This window comes from Tetrao urogallus, assembly GCF_951394365.1.
Source record: "Tetrao urogallus genome assembly, chromosome: 10".
Lineage (NCBI taxonomy): Eukaryota > Metazoa > Chordata > Aves > Galliformes > Phasianidae > Tetrao > Tetrao urogallus.
Genome location: NC_136823.1, coordinates 13,510,250 through 13,528,492, shown reverse-complemented (window position 1 = coordinate 13,528,492; position 18,243 = coordinate 13,510,250). Strand labels below are relative to the sequence as shown.

Below are 18,243 nucleotides of genomic sequence, written 5' to 3'. Positions count from 1 at the left end.
TGAAGGTGGGACTCACCTCTCAAAATATCATGTTTATTTCAAGCCATCCCTCATTGCTCTAGCTTTGGACTCAGAGCAAGCCATCAGAAGTAAAAAGAAGTTCCTCAGCATGCCTTGTGTTTTTATTAGGAAAGGAAAATGTCACCCCTCCTCTTTGTCTTTCCCTCAACCAAAGATGGCGAGCAGAAGACGTGACAAAGGAATGACCCCACTGGCTCCCTTCTGAGAAAGCAGTCTTGTTTTTTATTTCGGCAGCATTTGTTCCCTGCAGTACATGTTCCTGTCAATCAGCCCAGGAGGCCTTCAGAGACAGAAGGGGTGTTATCCAGACCTCTCTCTCTTTAAGCAACTAACTGCTAACTGCAAAAGAACCCATATGGGATGCTTAACTTGAGGAAGGCTGGAATACTTAATAAGACATAACTGGTGCATGACCCTGCACTATGTTAATGCCTCTCTCTTCCTTTTAACTAGAAAAACAATGCAGCGGCTAGAATTTAATTTTGCTCGTAGGTCTTTAATTTGAATTCCCCATGAAAATCTCAGTGCTTTGCAGCTCTTTCAATCCCCACATGTGCATTTTATCACAGAAATACTGCCGCTTTCCCAGGAGACCCTCAGTGCCTTTCACGTGGGCAGTGGTGACGTGTAACAGAGGTGATGTGTAGCCATGGCTCTTTGTGGCTGTGCTGGAGGCTGGTGCCAGGACTCCATGGTCTTCATTCCCACCAGAAACATCCAGAAGTCCATGGTCTTCATTCCCACCAGAAATATCTTATCTGAGCATCAGGGCTGCTTTTCTCTGAGCTGCTGCAGCCTAATGCCACACAATTCTCTTTCAATTTCCTTTTTACTGTCTGAAATAGAGCGATCATTCTTGTGACATGCGTCATCTGCTCAGTGAATATTTTGAAAGTTCCTTATTAATGTTTTACTGTGTTTTCTCTAATCTTCATTTCTGAAAGAAATGGTTTCTCCAAGGCTGCCTCTTCCCCTTTGCAACCCATATGGTGTTCAGTATTGCAGAAAAGAGAATTATTTAAAACCAAAAAGTTATTCACCAGTTCTTTCCTCCACTCTCTGCATTTCATTCTTCAGACTACTGGTGTTGCTGTGCTACATGACAAACGTTTCATGCCACAGCTTGGGATGTGATAGACAATGTCATTTTAATTCAGAAGTACTTTGGAAATCAGATGGATCTGGCCATAGAAAGCACTGCATGAATATGAAATACTGCTGGGTTAATCTTCTGGTCTGCATCTTAAAAAGAACCAAAATAAAAATAAAAAGTAGGTGTATTTCTTAAGAGAAATGAGAGGTCAAGGATTTCTTCAGACAGATGCCTAAACGGGCACATATTTGTTCCCACTGAGCAGGCTACAAATTGGGAAGTTATCAACAAAGTGAATTTCCTGCATCTCAGGGGCTCAGTGTCAATATCCCTACGTAAAGGGAATGCAACTTACATAAGCTGCTCTTTACCACACTTTCAGTGTTGAGTTTTCGTATTCAGTATCCTATGTTCTTCTGGATCATCTGATCCTGCTTGTTTTGTGAGAAATTAGAGCACAGCTCAATGGGGAATTCAATGCAAGACGTTAAAATACAGCCTCTCGTGTTGAAAAGGCAGCTCTGATAGTGTTCTATAAAACTGCAGGCCTCCATCAAAGAGGCTTCACTGTTTAATGCAGGAAGTGATGTCTCCTAGCAGGCATGATTATGGGTCTTTGTGTCTTGTAGCTTTTGCCCAGTTCTTTTATCTCAGCAAAAGGTGGCAATAAGAAGCTGGGAGGGATGTAGTGATGACACCATCATCTTCATCACTCATTTGTGTAGCCTTTGTATAAAAGCCGTTGCAGTCAGCAATGAAAGGGAGAAAGCAGTCACATCCCCTTGTTTCAGTGAGGGAATGATGGCATAGCAACCTTCCTTTCCAAAAAGTATTTTGATATTAAAGGCAGTATCGAGCCGAAGTTCACACAGCATGGGGAGAGTTAAAAGGTGAGAGAAATGCATGCAGCTCTAGGAGTTAAGCAGCCAGCATTAGGTTGGACTTAGAGGGCCTGTGTGCTTTGCCCATCCATGGATGCTGTAGATCTGGGTACTGTGGGCGTTTGCCATTGAGTTACCGCAAGGAAGTCAGCCTCTCCTCACAACGTGGCACTACACCTGACCCTGAGCCATTGGCTTTTGGGGAAGGTTTTTAAGCCTAAGTAGCTTCATTAGTCGCCTTGCTAAGTTCAGAGAAGGCAGTGAGAAAGTCTTGTGGGCGGTTTGAAGTATAACATTGTAATAGCGGAGTAATTAAATGGTCTCTTACTTGTTCTTAACACCAGTCATTTGTCCCGCTGATATTTCTGCTGGTTAGCTGCCAAGCTGGTGTTGTGTAACACTGGTGAAATAACTGCAGGCACGTGCTTGACTTCCAGGAGCCTTACGTGTGTGCAGAGCTGAGAACAGAACTGATAAAAATAGCCACAAAGCCGAGATGCGGTTTCATGGTGAAATTATTGGCACATTAATTAAATTGGTGAGGCCGTTATGTCTGATGAGAATATTATTTGCCAATTGCAGTATTTTATTTTGTTCTAAAATCATTTTAAATCTCAGCCTTCTTTTTTTCTTTCACATGGAGCTTATCAGCACTGCAGCTCCTTCATCACCGTCCCTGCTGTCTCCTCGTGGCTTGGAGTCTCTTCCCTCTCTGTGCATACCCAAATTCTCAAAAATATAGAAAATAGCCTTTTCCATCGTTTTCCAATTTGGTTCTTCATTCACCTTTCTGCTCGTGTATTTTCTCTTCAATTGGCCTTTTCCTTCCTCGCAGTAGATTTTGGCTGGGAACGGTTGTGCTCAGATGGTTAAATAGCAATTGAGGGTAAATTAGCTGAAAGAGCTGTGACTGCCACTGCCTAAATGATTCCAAAATAACTTTGTGGAGGAGAGTGGCTGTCAGGTCAAGGGAAAGCAGCTTGTTTTGGATCTGCTTGGGGTGAACAAAGCTGGAGGGGATAACACAGGTTAGATTAGTGAAGAGCAAAACGCTATAAATAATGGGTTATGTGCTGTCAAGGATCTGTGATAAATTATGGTGATGGCTTGCAAGTGTACAGCAGCACATGCTCTCATTAACATCTGCAGTATTATGAGGAGGCCTGCATGGTTTCTTTGAGGCCGGTGCAACAGCTTCCCTTAGGGAGTCCCCACTGACAGCATGGTCCTCAAAAGAGGAGGATGCTGAGGGATGCCTTGGGCCCCTCCCATGGGTGCTGCTGGAGCCCATTTCCAGCACACAGCCCTGCCCCTTCCTGGGCTTCTCTGTTGCCAGCCCTGCAACTCCTGGTCTTCTTTATTGCCACTTAACATAGGCAATTGTTCAGGGTCACTGCCTGGTCAATCTGTTCTGCAGTTACCTATGGCGATTGCAAAACAGCTGAGAGTGCCTGGCAGCTGGTAGAAATTTTATTTGTGTGGATGAGAAGAGGCAAAGATGCATCCAAAGAGATAATTGGGATCATTAAACTTTCCTATCATAATGCTAGTTGCAGTTTCATCCCTTGTAGGTCTAAAAACATAAGCAATATCAAGTATCTATTTTTCTCCCAAACATACCTGCAAAACTAATGGATTTGTCATGTCAGAGTATGGCCCACTGTAAAGCTGTAGCATTCTAGTTAGCGGTGTGGGGAATCACAGAATGGCTTCGGTTGGAAGGACCATCCAGCTGCATCCCTCAGACTGCATCTCAGCTGTGGAGGGGCAGCGACAGAGGCAGAGCAGAGTCAGGGCAGTGTGGGATACAAGGCCAGGAATGCAGGCAGCCTGCCTCAGCATGGCTTCGTGCTGCACCAGTGTGCACAGCAGAACGGGAGCTCTCTCCACTGTTGCATGAAATTACTGGATGCCAGACATGGATCAGAAGTAAATTGCTGCTGTCCAAAGACAGAGAGTTCATAAGAATCATCAATAACAAAACTTTCTGTGTGGGTTAGTGCTGTGCGGAGGCTGCAGCTAGCGGGAAGGGCTGGTGAGCAGAGGAGACGATGGGGTCAGGTGATGTCCTGCTGGAAAAGGTGTAAACAGCATTAAGCCAGATGTAACTGGAAGTCAACAGGGACAGACTCTATTAGATCTGAGTTGGCCTGCCCTCAGCATGGTCACCCTAGATAACAACGGGGGATGTGTTGTCCGTCTCTAATGTGGTAAGAAGACCTCTACTTCTGCATCAGAACATGAGATCCGTGCTATAGAACTGTATTGGAAAGGCTTAAGAGTCACGTGAAAGGGGGAGGAAGTTTGGCTTACCCGGGAAATGGCTTGAGGCAATGGGATCTGTTCACAGCAGTCTGGAACCACGCATGTACACACACAGGGACATCCTTCAGGGTGCAGGCAGGGAGGTGCCAGCTGTGCTCCTGGGCAGGCAGTGCTGGAGGAACAAAGGTTGCTGCAATTTCTGTCTCCTGAAGGCACACACCATGTGTTTTTCAAGTAGATAAGCTCTTGTAGATAAGTTTGATTGCAAGATACAGCCTTTATGTAGCAACTGCAGGCTGTTTTATGGGCGTTATGCAGGAGAGGATACTGCTTTGCCAGATTAAACTTGTTATAGATTCCCATCTGCACAGAAGCAGAAGTTACAAGGTTTGTGCTGTGCAAATAGTTATTTGTTGTACATTTTGGACTAGACATGAAATCTAGTCCAGATGACGCATGTTCCTAGTGTGTGTTATTGTGCAGGCAAGAGAGCTGCCAGCAGTGTGCACCTGAGCAGTTCTGCATGATGATTGGGGTGCAGATGGGAAGTGCTTTCCCTGCCAGCCCTGGCCACAAGATTCTGCACAGCACGTTCCCAGTACTGCTGTCGAAGGAGGACTGCTTATGGGGAGCAGCAGCTGCTTTGTGCCGGGCTCATGTTTGCCTGTGGATGGTGTTAGACTGGCAGTGAGTGGGGTGAGGTGTGATGGCACAGCCAGGTGCTCTGCAGACAGCTTAAGGTGGAGAGGAAAAATAAATACATGAAGAGGGTAGGGTGGGTTTTCTGCTTAGCCCATTTTATCCCTCTCACACTTACGTCTCATCCCCTCTTCAATTGATCTTATCCAAGGCAGCATCTGGCCCAGCAAGGCTGCTTTCTCAGCCTACTCTATTCACTTCACCTGATGGGAAGCACACATCTGTCACAGGTGGGAGGTGGTTTCAGAGAAGCTGGAAGAGGATTGCTGCTTTTTCCCAGTGGAATACAGAACAGGCAGTCTCACTTCTGTTATCAGTGGTGCTTTGCAGCATAGGCAGCTGTTGTTCCTTGCCAGCCCTGGGGCACCCTGTAACCCCAGCATGCCCAGGGCCATCTTTTGGATCTCCTCCATCATTCACCTGCATCTTGAGGACAGGATACCCATGCCCCTTTTGTCAGTTTAGCAGGGAAAGCAGGAGCAGATACAGGCAGACCAGCAAGTGATGGTCTTGGGGAGACCATCCCAGCTGTGTGCAGCAACAAAGTTTTTTGTAAGTTGTGGCCAAGCCTGGCCCCCACATCCCTAAACATTAAGATGCAAGGGGGCAGGGCTGAGAGGAACAATCTCTGCAGGCACAGCTTGTTTGTAGCAGCTCATGCAAATCTGAGATGAATTAAGAGCTTCGGAGATCTCAAGGAATCAGTTGAATTGTTTCAGGAATGCTTCATCTCTGCTCTCAAGCTTAGAAAAGAAAAACTGGGGACAGGTCTAAACGTTTCAGAAACAGAATGAAATATTATTTTTTTTTTTAGATCACAGAAAATATAGTAAGGAAGACAGTCTGAAAACGAATGCATTTTGAGGGGGTGGGGACATCTTTGGATTTCACTCAGCCAGCAAGCAGGATGATTCATTTATTCTCTTTGTTTCCACGTAGGGCTGTGGCATGGTCTGCAGTTCGTTCCTTTGCATCTGCAAAGCATGGGGCATGTCCCTGCACCTCTCCCAGCTGTGCCATTGCCCGGCAAGAGTTCTCTCACTGCACAATTCTCAACAGCTCACAGTGTTTGGGCTGCAGTCCCTATTATTTTTCCCCATAGCTGCAGCTGGAGGGAGAGAAGGACACCGAGGGAATTGCTTTTTAGCATGGAGATGCAGCAAGGAGAGCTGTCTGACCCCATGGATGGTTGCACGCACTCAGTATTTATTCCTATGCCCTGGGCACTGTCTGCAGCCCCTTGGTTTCCATAAATCTGCTTTAGCAAGCAACTTGATTAATAGAGAGAAGTGGAGGAAAGGGATTTGAGATGGTAGGTTCTGTTTGTGTACACTGCCACAATTTTATAGCCTGTAGCATCCGATGATACCTTCATTTGAACTAACAGGTTGACTATCGCCGCACAGTTTTGACATGGTTGCAGTGCAAAATGCAAAAAACACCAAATCCTGTGAGAATGCTCCAAGCATTTCTCTTCCCTTTGATCTCTTCCTTGGTGATTTTCCTCTGTCTGAGAGGAGATGCAGCTGCCATTGGAGATGGGCAGCACGAACGCCGTGGATCAGCAGGCACATTTGCACTCTGCATCCGGATTCCAGCTGCATATTCTGCACTCTCTTACCTGTTCTTCCTGCATGTGAAGTGTGTTGCCCTCCACAGGAGTTTAAAGGAGAAGGCGGAGGATGGAATACAGATGAAATGTGTTCAGGGAGGAGATTTTCACCTGATTTTTGCAATGCACTGCTGTTCAGAAAGTGTCAGGAGACCTCAACAGCAGCAGAAAGTGTAATGCTGTACTGTCAGGATCTAATATATTTTCCTTCACTCTGTAAGCAAAAGCCTTCTGCCCTGGTAACATTTTCAAAGGAAGGAGGTCATGCCATGCTGAATGTAGCTCAGAGTAAGCAGCGTTTCCTCGAAAAGCAGGAGGTCAGAGAGCTCCTTTCAGATGAGATACCTGGAAGAGTTACATTGAGACCTGACCCATCACCCACCTCATGTTCTGTCCTAAATCAATCAGTCTTTTGTTCAAGAAGCTCGCTCTGGTGAGGAGTGGATCTGGTAAGGCCCCTCAGTCTGCAAAGATGTGTCATTTGGGATGGCAGTGCACTGTAAAACTTAGTCACAGCCAACAAATTACTGTATGAATTGCAATCCCAGCTAAGCTGAGATATGATCCATCTCAGCTCGTGAGATGTCAGGAGAGCAAAAGTTCTAAGGTGATGAACATGGCAAATAGCTCAGGAGAAGATCCCAGGGCCATCTCCTGCCAGCACATCCTTGGCTGCTGAGGACAAAGGCAATGTGAGAAGGTGCAGTGTGGGGTGTAACGCACAGGAGGCCCCTTTGCAGGTGGTCCTGTGGACTGTGGGCCTGCCCCATCATCCTAGCCCCTCCAGGAGTCACAGGATGTAGTTGCCTCTCCCTCTCCTGCAGTACTGCTGTGTCTTGGCATGTGACACAGCTGGGCTGGCCCAACCTGGGATGTGTGATGAAGAACAGCAGAGATATGGCACTGTCCCAGCCCCACAGCCCCAACACTGCAGAGCAGCTCAGAAGCTTCACCTGATAGTTTTCCCCGTGGAGAAGGGTGTTAACGATGGGATGTGATCGACTGCCATTTGCTGTTGCTGCTTTATTATCTCTATTTGAATTACCTTGCAATAACTGCAGTTATATTTAACGCCGTCTGCACGGCTGAATTTTTAGGTGGCTGATTTTCAATTGCAGATCTCTTAATTGCATCTCACTTCGTATAATATTTGCAGCAGGAGTTAATATTTTCTGTTATGGCAGACACAAGGTTGGTGCTGTCAGGCAGGAGCATCCCTGGCCCTCCCTTATCTCGCAGCCTCTTGCTGGTGGACTGGGAACCAAGGCCACGTGCCATGGTGGAGCTGGAGGGAAGCTACCAGGTGAATGCTAATTATTTTAAAGAGAGGTGGCTTTTCCAAAATGCAGTGATAAGTTAGCGATTGTTGCATGGCTAAAAGCATTGCTTCTATTTAAAAACAGAAATTTCCCTTAGATGTAAATTTCTCTGAAATCTTACAATGCATAGCACAACATGTTAGGGCAAAGAACTGACCTTTTTATTAGCCTATTAGGTGAAGCTGTTAAGGTGGTGTGAATTCTTATGTGAGATTCTTAACCTGGCCTTACAGGTTACGCAGACACCTCTGGAGGTGTTCCTGCATCCTTAGTGTGTCACTCTTAATCCCACTGAGTGACAATGTACTGCAGCTTTGTTTTGACTGCAGAGGCTGAAGCCCATTTTGAGTTATGTGACCATTGTATTTACCATTAATTAAGATTCTGATCAAGGGATTGGGATCTGAGGATACATAGATCTTTCTTCCGTATAGTTTGGGACGAGTTAATTGCAGATAATTCTAGCTATAACAAAATATTTAGAACTGAATAGTAGTTTATTGTCATGTGTCAGAAATCTAGATTATTTCCTTCATATTAATCGATTTGAAAATGCTAAGCTATGAAGAAACACAAGCAGACTAAGCATAGCAATCTACCTTGGGCTGCATGAGCTCTGATTCCGGATTTGGAGCTCCGATTTCTTTCATGGTGCCATAGCTCAGCATGTGCCCCAGGCAGGCCTAAAAGCATCCTTACGCAATACATAAGCAGTGAGTATTAAGGCATGCTCAGAGGTCAAGAGATTCTGGTCAGCTTAGTTTTTAAGCCCTTTCAGTGTTGTACACCTCTTATGGAGGATCTTGCAGAGGGATTTGTGGGGTTCAGAAGTTCTCTAGAGACAGATTGGAAGGCTGTGCCATTCGAGTGGAAGTGTTTTCCCATCCCTTTGGTTTTTTTAATGGCCTGCCAAACGTTTGCAAAGGGAGACAGTGCCTTTTCTTCCCCCTCTCCGTTCTTCTGCATCTGTTTTTCATTTATTTTGTTTTATCACCACTCATAAATCTGTAGCTATCTCTGCACAAGCTGCCAGAAAGCTGCGTGCTGGGTTTGCTTGCCTCAGCCTTTCCCAGCCTTGCAGCACGGAGCATCCTTGCAAAGCTGGGGTTGAAGTGTGCTGGTACACTGAGATAGCTGGGGGGAGGAATGAGGGGGGAAATTTCCCTTTTCAAAGCCCTTCCGTGCAGGGAGCCTGGCTGACACCTCTATTTATGAAGCCACCAGCACGAAGGAGGGCATGAGAAACCTCTACACTTCTCCATGTATGTGCATGCAGAAATGCTGTGCTCCTCCAAAACGTGTTGGAAACCTGCTCAGCTGATGGGGTAAGCATTTCTCAACAAGGCAGCATTTAGATGGAGGGTTTGGGCCTGGCTGTTGCGTGCTTACATGATGTGCAAAAGCCCAGCCAGCTGCAGAATTTATGGCTCTGCTATTGAAGTCAGCACTCAGCAGGGAGGGGCTGCTGGTATATCCTAGTGAATATTTTCACTTGCATTTCTAGTACAGCCCCAAAGCTTATGAGCTGTGAAATGAGATTTCTCTTAGAGGGGAAAGCACCAGCCCTAACCAAATGGTGCAAGTCCTTTGTGCTGTTTTAAATCAATTCCCCTCAGGACCCTTTGCTTCCTTACAGCAGCGGTGGTTCACTGAGTAACACAGGAGCTTGCTGGGATAAAGGGAGCAGGCACTGATCTGCAGCTGCTTAGCAAATGGCCAGGAATTTGGAAACGATGGGCATCCTGCAGAAGGTCGGGTTTTGTGTGTGTAAGAGCCAAGTGGTGCAGGGCTCTGCTCCAGCAAGGGCAGGGAGTTTGTCACCTTGCGTGGTGGTTTGCTTAATGAATTCTGTAACATTTACAAACAACAGAAAAACCCTCCATTGACCAGCCTTTGCCCAGCGTAAAGCCATCTGGGCATGCGGCAGTTTCACTGCCAAACAACCTGGCCAAGAATTAAACCAGTGTTAAACCTCTCCCGTTCTCAAATATCTAATGAGTTATTGGAATTTTTCACTGGGTTGATGGATTTCTTTTGACTTTTTCCAAAGTTTTTGAAAATTGATTTCGGCTGGAAACTCGGAAGCTTTTCTGCTTGAAATCTTGTTTCTTGTACTTTTGTACAAAAGAAAAAGTACTACTTGTACTTTTTCTGATCACAAATATTGTGCCCTAGGAACAAATGTTGGCAAAGTAATAGATGCAGGTTGTGATTAGTTGGATTGATGGAAGTTTACACTGTACTAGAAATATTTAGCACTTCTTTTGGGCTAAAGAACTGATTTTAGGAAGTCTGACTGGTCAGAGGAGAGGTAGCCTTGAGCATCACTGTTGCACAGCAGTGCAGGGGTGTATTGATGTTTAATCACATCAGTCTTAAAGCAGCTTGCAGAAGGCTGGTGCTGTCTTAAAAAGCCTCTCCCTTTGGCGGCAGCTATTTATGTATTCTTCTGTCCTTGCTAACAGGCAGGGTTACAAGGGCCAATTCGAAGAGAATCCCCTCATCACACATTCCTTGCAACTTTGTCCCTGGTTTCGGGGAAGGGTTTTGCTGCAGGGGAAGATGGTTTTAGGGACATCCTTCTCCTGGAGGAGCAAGGCACAGCACTCAGATATCTTTCTTTCTGGCTAGAGATCTTTTGACATCTGTGGAGCTGACCCAGTGTGCCAGTTAGGGTTTGGAGCAAAGCTACTGCCTCAGCACCCTTCTGGAGATCCTTCTGGAGCAAGCTGCAGGCATTCCCTTTGTTGTTAGACTGTTGAATCCAGGGGGTTTCAGAGAGGCCCCATCACAAAAATCTCCCCTTTCATTTTAATCCATGGGCCTGGAGTGGGTAAATGAGGATCAGCTGCTTTTTGACAATCCATTTTTTGGCTGCAGTCCCTGAAAGAAGGGATTGCCTGTGTGCATCAGGTGACCCTCTCAACAGTAAAAGCATGCAGTGAGTTGGACAGACCAAGACACAGCCATTGCAGAGCCCTTCTAAATAGGACACAGTCCTGTAGCAACCCCCAGCCCCATCATGAGTTGGAAAGGAAGGAAGATGTGCTCAGATCTGCATTCTGGCTGTGTTATGCCCAGCCCCTTCTAAGCTGACCCAAGAGGCGGGCAATACCTGGGACACTGTCCTTGCTCCCTTTCCCTCTCTCATTTCAAATCCCAAGGCAGCTGGCAGGCTTTGGGTTGCAATTTGCTGCATAAAGGATTAGCACATTGCCCAGGGTATTATTGACGTAAGCTACAAGACAGTTTAACATCCATCACACTCCTGATTGAAAGAGAGCACGGCATCCCACCTGCATGTTGGGAGGGAGCCTGCAGCCCTTTCTGCAGTCTAGTTGAGGTATCAGCTGAGCTGAGAGCTTGATGATTCTTATGGGAAAGAATATTTCTTTAATTATTGGAATTCTTCTTGGGAAAGGATGCTACAGGTCAGTTATGACTGTGTTGCATGTGGGGTTTGTCCTGGAGCACTCCATGGTGCCAGACACCTCAGATACTAATGAGCCTTGACTGATTGATTAATTATTAATTGAAGGGGACTTATGAATTTTTCAGCATTTTCTCTCATTGTGCATTACAAAGTGAAACCTCCCTTTCCTAGACAAAGATTTCTCCTAAAGCTCTACATCAAAGCTGCAACATTGTCACCCATGTTGTGTTCTTGTTCAACCTTCACCTCCAGCATGTTTGCTTTGAAAAATCTACCGTTTGCTGAGCTACATAGCTGCTGGCATGCCGAAGGGTGAGAGGCCTGGGTCTTCCTCTTGGTGGCTTTTGGCACCATACTACATAACACAGTGATCTGGCTGCATTTTGGGTGGGTGAGTGGCCAGATCAATGTTCAAAGGGTTTCCAGGAGCTTGACGCATGTTGTCACTGGAGAAGCATTTCATTAAGTCAATGTGTTGGAGAATCAGTGCAATCACTGAGCTGGTTTTAGTTCACTATTTTATGAGGACATCAGCTGTAGGTTCGGCTACTCGGTGTCGGTAACCTTCCCTTGTCTTGGTTGGGTGGGGTTCAACAGAGTGTGGGTCAGGAACCTAGAAATCAAAGTGGCTTTATTCCTCATGCAGCACAAAGCATATCCCCATGCCTCTGCATTGCCAGCACATTTAGAATGTGGTTTTCCAGCACTGCGTTGTGCTCTGCAGCAGCGTATGGTGCAGGGGGATGGCTGCACTCATAGCCACAGTGAAACCTTCCTCAGAGGGAGGGGAACACCCTCAGCAAGCCCCACTTATTGCGACTTGGTAACATGTGCTCCTCTGGCTGGGAAGGGATGTTAGCATTAACAGTGACTGGCAGGGAGGGATTACGCTGTTAAATGGTCCCAATGGTTTCTGGCTCCTCTCCTGTGGCTGATGGCAATTATGGCGACAATACCTGTCACTGTGCGCGGTGTGCTGTCAGTGCCAGGCTGATGGCTGCACGTCGTGTCGCTTCCTGTCCTTACACATCCTTGTTGCATACTACAAAGCTATTTCCAGCGGTGCTGTTCGCTGTGACAGTTTAAAAAGCAGGAGCTTCACGGTGCTGAGAGCACGGTGCGTTGGTCTGCTCCACTAATGTTTGTAAACATTCGGCGTTGTGTTTGAATTGCGTGTGTCTGTGGGGACAGAGCCCCATCCACGCTTGGTGGCACAGCTCTGGGTGGCTTTAGGTCGCGCTGCTGGCAGACTGCAGTCCGCCAGGCTCAGCCTTTCCTCTGCGGCATCACGCGCTGCGGCGAGCCCAGCGAAATGGCTCCGGGCATAGGGATGGATGAAGGAGGGAGCAGGGCAGCCCAGCATCGCTTTTGGAGCCAGGGCTGCGTTCGTAATTGTTGGGCTTTAAGCGGTGATAAACTGAAGCCTTAAGTGGGGCTTTAAATCTGTAGCGCTTTGCTCCAAAACCACTGGAATGTAAAGTCTCCATTAACACTGTTATTGCCCTGGAATGCTCCTGGCTTTTTCTGGGGTGAGTGGAGGTGAGACGGGGCTGTGCCTTTAAAAATCACAGGGCTCAGCCCGGTAGTGCAGGGAGGTGTTTCCCAGAGGAAGCAAACAATTTCAGCATGGACTGGGAGGAGTTTGTGCATCTTACTGCAAATCTTAGGGCTCGGTTAGATGGGTTTGTTTCCCTTCTCCTCCACCTTTGAAAGCAGCATCGAGACTACCTGCCATCCCTTGGGATGCTACAAGGCAAAGCTCTGCAGCACATTTGTTTCAGAGTGGAGGAAGCCATGGGGTTCTCCTGCATGCAGGTGATTGGTTTTGCCCAGAATTAAATGCTGCGTGCTCCAAGTTGCATCATAGAATCATAGGACCATTAAGGTTGGAAAAGACCTCTGAGACCACCACATCCAGCCCCAATGCATCCCCACCATGCCCATTAAGTCACGAACCGGAGTGCCACATCTCCATCATGAAGGTCTTCAACCTCTTTTCTTTAATATTAGCACTCATTAAAATTTATTCACATTTAGCAGTTTATAAAGTGGTCCTTTCCAAGATCTTTTCCTTTCAGTTAACAGTCACCATGTGGTTAAAAGTAGGCATACACCCCACGATGCATTCAGTGACAGACAAGCTGTGATTCTGGACGATTTTGGGCTCCACTCGAAATCGAATCTGCATAATTTTATTTTATTTTTATTGTTTTACTTTAACAACTGTTACACCGATGTTGATAATCTCTGCAGGGCAAGCAGAGAGAACTAATGTTGTATGCGGGCAGACATATGAAAACATCTAATTTACCAGCAGGCAGTTGGGTAATGATCAGTTGAGAACTGCAAATCATGTACGTCATCTATTTGTGGTGTGCTGCTGAAGAAAAGCCCAGCACATGTGACAAATCATATACATCCTGATATTTATAATACTTTTCCCATTTAATTGACTGGGGCAACCTTCTGATTTATTTCCTTGCTTTATTCGTAGCATACCCATAGCATAGTCATAATGCAGAATGAAACTAATTCAATTTCTCCTTGACTCTGTAAATTATTTACGTATTTGCCTGTCAAGTATTTGAATATAAAGTGGGCATACATACAGCAGGAAATAAATAGCTCATTCTCTAGTTAAGAAATCGGATTGTAATGACGTTAGGGTCTGCATTGCCCTCCTTGGCTGTTCGATATCGCTTAGATAGCATGGATTACATTCGCCCTGTACCTGATTTCACGAGCAGAGTATGTTTTATGGGCACCAGCACAGCTCTTTTAATAGCCCTCTCCAGTGTTATGGCTGTGTAAAACGTACGTGGTGTGCTTTGATGTCAGCAGGAGCAGTGACTGAGCTGTGGGAGCACACGGGGATTGCAGCCTCACCCTGCTCCTTGCACAACAAGTGGGAGACGTTCTGTTGGCTGTCATGGGCTGTCGCTGAGCTTCTTTGTCATCACTTTCCGACAGATGAGTTCTTGCTGTGGAGCTTTTTTGCAAAGTCATTGAAAATACAGCCTGGAAATACTCTGTTTCCTTGAAGTCTCGGTTACCAGCTTGGCAGCCCGTAGCTCTGGGGAGGAGTGCGGTGCCCATCCAGCTGCTGCTGCAGGGTGCTGAGTTTGTTGCCTCCTAAGAGGAGTAATCTGCGGTCAGATCTCCCCACGACGCAGTTTTTGACACCTGTAGCATCACTGCAAAACCTCTGCAAAATCAAGAAAGTACAGAAAGTCGGAGACAGTTTGCTGGCTCATTACCATACTGCAAAACATCTCCAAAGCAGCATCCTTGGTTTCTATATTTGACGTCTGAGCTATTTTGGGTGATGTGTGATTAGCCTCAATTATTGCAGCTCGGATGGAATTCGAGTAATGCCCCCTTTTTTAGAGCTAAGATATGGAAGTCTGGAATTGTGCATTTCCTCCCTTTAATTGAGCACCTTATCACATCGCCGATGTGCGAGCATCAGTAACGTGATGTTTTTGTTTAGTAGAATTGCTGAGGAAGCTGTGCTTTATGGCTCCATACTGGTTTGGAGATCGAGAAAATGGAGGTGAGAGTGGCAGGTTGTGGAAGGTGTACTGGTACAGCTGCATTGAGTGAAACTGAGGTGGCTACTAGGGATCATTGAAGCTTCAGTGAAATTTGGATCAGGGTCCTAAACCGTGTCATTTTCCTGCTTTAATTAAAGCTGTAACGGAGGCTTTCAAAATGTTCAAAATGTATTTTCCCTCAATCTCAGCTGCAATGAACGTCATCTCTTTGGAAAATCTGCACTGAAGCAATTTGCAGCTGTCCTCCTGCATGCACACTGCTCCACACAGGAGTGAGCATGTCTTGCAAGAGGACACAGGTTACATGGGCAGATGCTGGTTTGGGGGAAAGCAAGATATTTCTGCACACTTGGGAAGCTCTAACAGAATTGCTCGTAACTCATCAGCCTGAGAACTGAAACTTTTGTCGTTGCCACGGCTGTAGCTTTCCAGACTGCACTGCACCAGCCTTGCTCTGTTCTGTAAAGCAGTTTGTCTCCGGAGGAGGATAAAACACAGGGAGGTGGTGAGAGCAACCCCAGACCAGCATTTAAATCTCATTTATGCATGGCTGTCACAGCAGAGCTAACGTACAGCAGCTGGTGGCAGTGCTGTTTGCTGGTGGCCAAAAGGATCAGCCCTTGAACCCTGGCTGGTTAAGACACAGGTTGGGAGGTCCCTGTCTATAGGCGGTATTTCAAAAAGGGGCAAAGATGGGCTTTCGGAAAGTGATTTATGGGTGCTAACCTTGGATTCTTGAGTTGCCTCTTTCCTCCAGAATAGCCAGAAGAGGGCGCTTGGATGGGAGAGCCAGCCATCCTCTGTGGAGTCACATTTACAAGAAATGAACCAAAATGGTGAGGTTTAGCACCAGGCTGAGCTTGGTTTTGCGCTTATGGGTGGAGCAGCCCCACTGCCAGCCATCACAGCATGTTTCTAGCTTTGTACTGAGGCCGAAATGACTCTGAAAGGGTCTGAAGAGTGGTCGGAGTGGAAAGGTGCTATAAGGTTGCTGCGTCATTACTGCGACTTTTGACTTCTTTGGTGTCTGAATTTGATTTTGTGCTTTTTTGTTCTGTGATCTATACTTCGTATTCCCACTGAAAATAACATACCTACCTCTGAGTCCTACCAATGGAAAACTGCTCGCTGCAGACACTTGTGTCTTGCTCATGCGCTGTAGTTGCTTCCTTAATCGGCAGGAACAACTTTTTATCTTCAGAAGATGATTGGGGGCCAAGCAGGTGCCTGAACTACAGCGCTGGGGGAAATGTTGTGGAGAAGCTCTTTGCTGAAGGCTGCAGTCTTTTTCTGGGTGCCAAGCAGGAGCAGGAGAGTGTTTGGTTGGTGACTGGGCCTTGTGTGCAGAGGTCGTGCAAGCATCTACAACAGGGCTAGCACATTCCTCTGCTCTTGTCCTTCTTGGGACCCTGTGAATGTGGCACGTAGACTTTGAGTGATCAGCCTGAAAGACTGGACGGCTTCTGAAGGTTCTGCATTGGTTGACTTTTAACCTTAATATTTTTGTTTGGTTTTATGTAGCTGGACAACCCAGATGAGCAAGCAGCACAGATCAGACGTGAGTTGGATGGACGTCTTCAAATGGCAGAGCAAATTGCCAAGGTAAAAAAGAAATTTTACAAATCTTCTGCACTGACAAGTGTATAAGTAGTTTGTTACTCTTCCCAGGTCTTGCACTTCCCTCACAGATTTCTCCTCCCAATAATCACAGTAAAAAATGAGCAGTTCTTCAGCTATGAAGAAAGGAACTATTGCAGATGCTGTTACAATGTGATTTTCCTGGAATGTCCCTAATGAGCTGAGATAGTTTAGGTGCTTTCAAAATATTTGGGTGTATTCGTGAGTCCTCAGAATTGGGAAAGAAAATGTCTTGAACTGCTGCAGCTAGATATGCACGTATACATCTGAACCCTCTTCTTCAAATTTCCTTGCTGGCTGGTAATATATAGCATGTAACAGGAAGCCAGAATTGCCCTAAAGAGTTTGTGCAGTACACTGGGCTGCTGGGAGCCACAGTTCCCTGCCTGTAGGTACATTCTGCCTCTGTAAGGGTACTGCACATTTGCTGTCTCAAACATGTTCACACTTGGCATGAGGACAGGCAGGCTAGCATTGCACCCCTGTGGGCATCGTTGTCATCCAGAGCAGCAGACATGGGAGTTCAAGACAGTTTTTGTAACAACACACCCAGCAAAGTGCCCCAGGGACCCTTCTGTAAGGAGACATCTCCCTAAGAACAAATCACACCTCTCTCAGTGCAGATTTGTTTGGCCTCTGGTTGACCACTTGTGGAGAGAAATTCTGGGCCCTGTTGACATCAGCACAGCCAAGATTTTATCCTTGCTTCCGATCAGATGCTCTGAGCTATAGATAAAACCCTAATGGAGCTGAAGACATTGGGAATGATCTATCTGGCTTCTGGATGATCTGGGAACTGTTACCATATGGAAAACAAAAAGGTGTAATCAGAGAGCCTTAGCTCAGGCTGGGGACCCACGTCCCTCCCTGTGTGCACAAGAAGCTGTGTCCAAGTGCTGAGGCTTTCATGAGAAAGGTAACACCAGAAGCAAACTGACTGCAGCTGCTTTCCTTTGTTCAGCACTTGGCCTTCTGCCATTTTATTTTCAGGACAATATTTTTTCTTTGCAGTGAGATGTACCCCCCTGTGCAGTGCACTGCTGCTCTGAGATGGGTAGCCAGGCTCTGGGTATGAGATTGAGATTGTCTGATTTTGTTGCTTTGTTTTGTCTTTATGGCATGTGCATAGTTCAGCAGCAGCCAGCAGAGGCTGCAGCTTCACGAGTTATTTTTGCAAACAACGATTTGCCTTTTCCACTCACCCCCAAGGATACTGCAAACAAACTGTGCTACTGCTGGACCTGTGAGAGACAGTCACACCAAGGTCCTAAACACAGGCTGACATTTCCCAGTGCAGAATTCAACCTTCAAACACAACAGTGCAGCTTGGAGGGAGGTTAGTAGTAAACATGACTTACTTGTTTGGCAGTCATTGATATTTAATCTCGTTCACACGGCTGCTGGAGGCCTTCTCTCCAGAATGTCAGATCCCACCAGCACCTGTCTGCAGGAATCCTTGTTCTTTCAGACCCATGAATGCTGCCTTTTGGAGGCATCCAAATGACCTTTTGAGTCCTTCTCTGTATCCTTCTTTCTGGGCAGGACTGCTTTTCCTGTAGCACAGAGTAGGCTCACAATTCAATTCTGTGAGAGGGCAGTGTTTCCAATTTTATCTCCAATTTGCAGCTTTTAACACAGTTTTGCTGCACAGGGAGACTTGCAGTGCTCATTGAACCAACACCGTGCTAAAGGCAAGTTAACTCCTCATTAGGAGGACATTTATAGGTA

The 18,243-nt window shown here is 46.3% G+C and overlaps 1 protein-coding gene across 4 annotated transcripts in view; it reads left to right on the top strand.

The window, feature by feature from the left end:
- CADPS (calcium dependent secretion activator) overlaps positions 1-18,243 on the top strand; it is a gene marked incomplete at both ends in the record, with an annotated part of 173,015 nt that overhangs the window by 38,800 nt on the left and 115,972 nt on the right. For all 4 annotated transcript variants that reach the window (XM_079540332.1, XM_079540330.1, XM_079540329.1 and 1 more), the window contains one exon: positions 16,399-16,479. In XM_079540332.1, the coding sequence (XP_079396458.1) occupies positions 16,399-16,479 (81 nt within the window). The remainder of the gene's footprint in view (positions 1-16,398; positions 16,480-18,243) is intronic.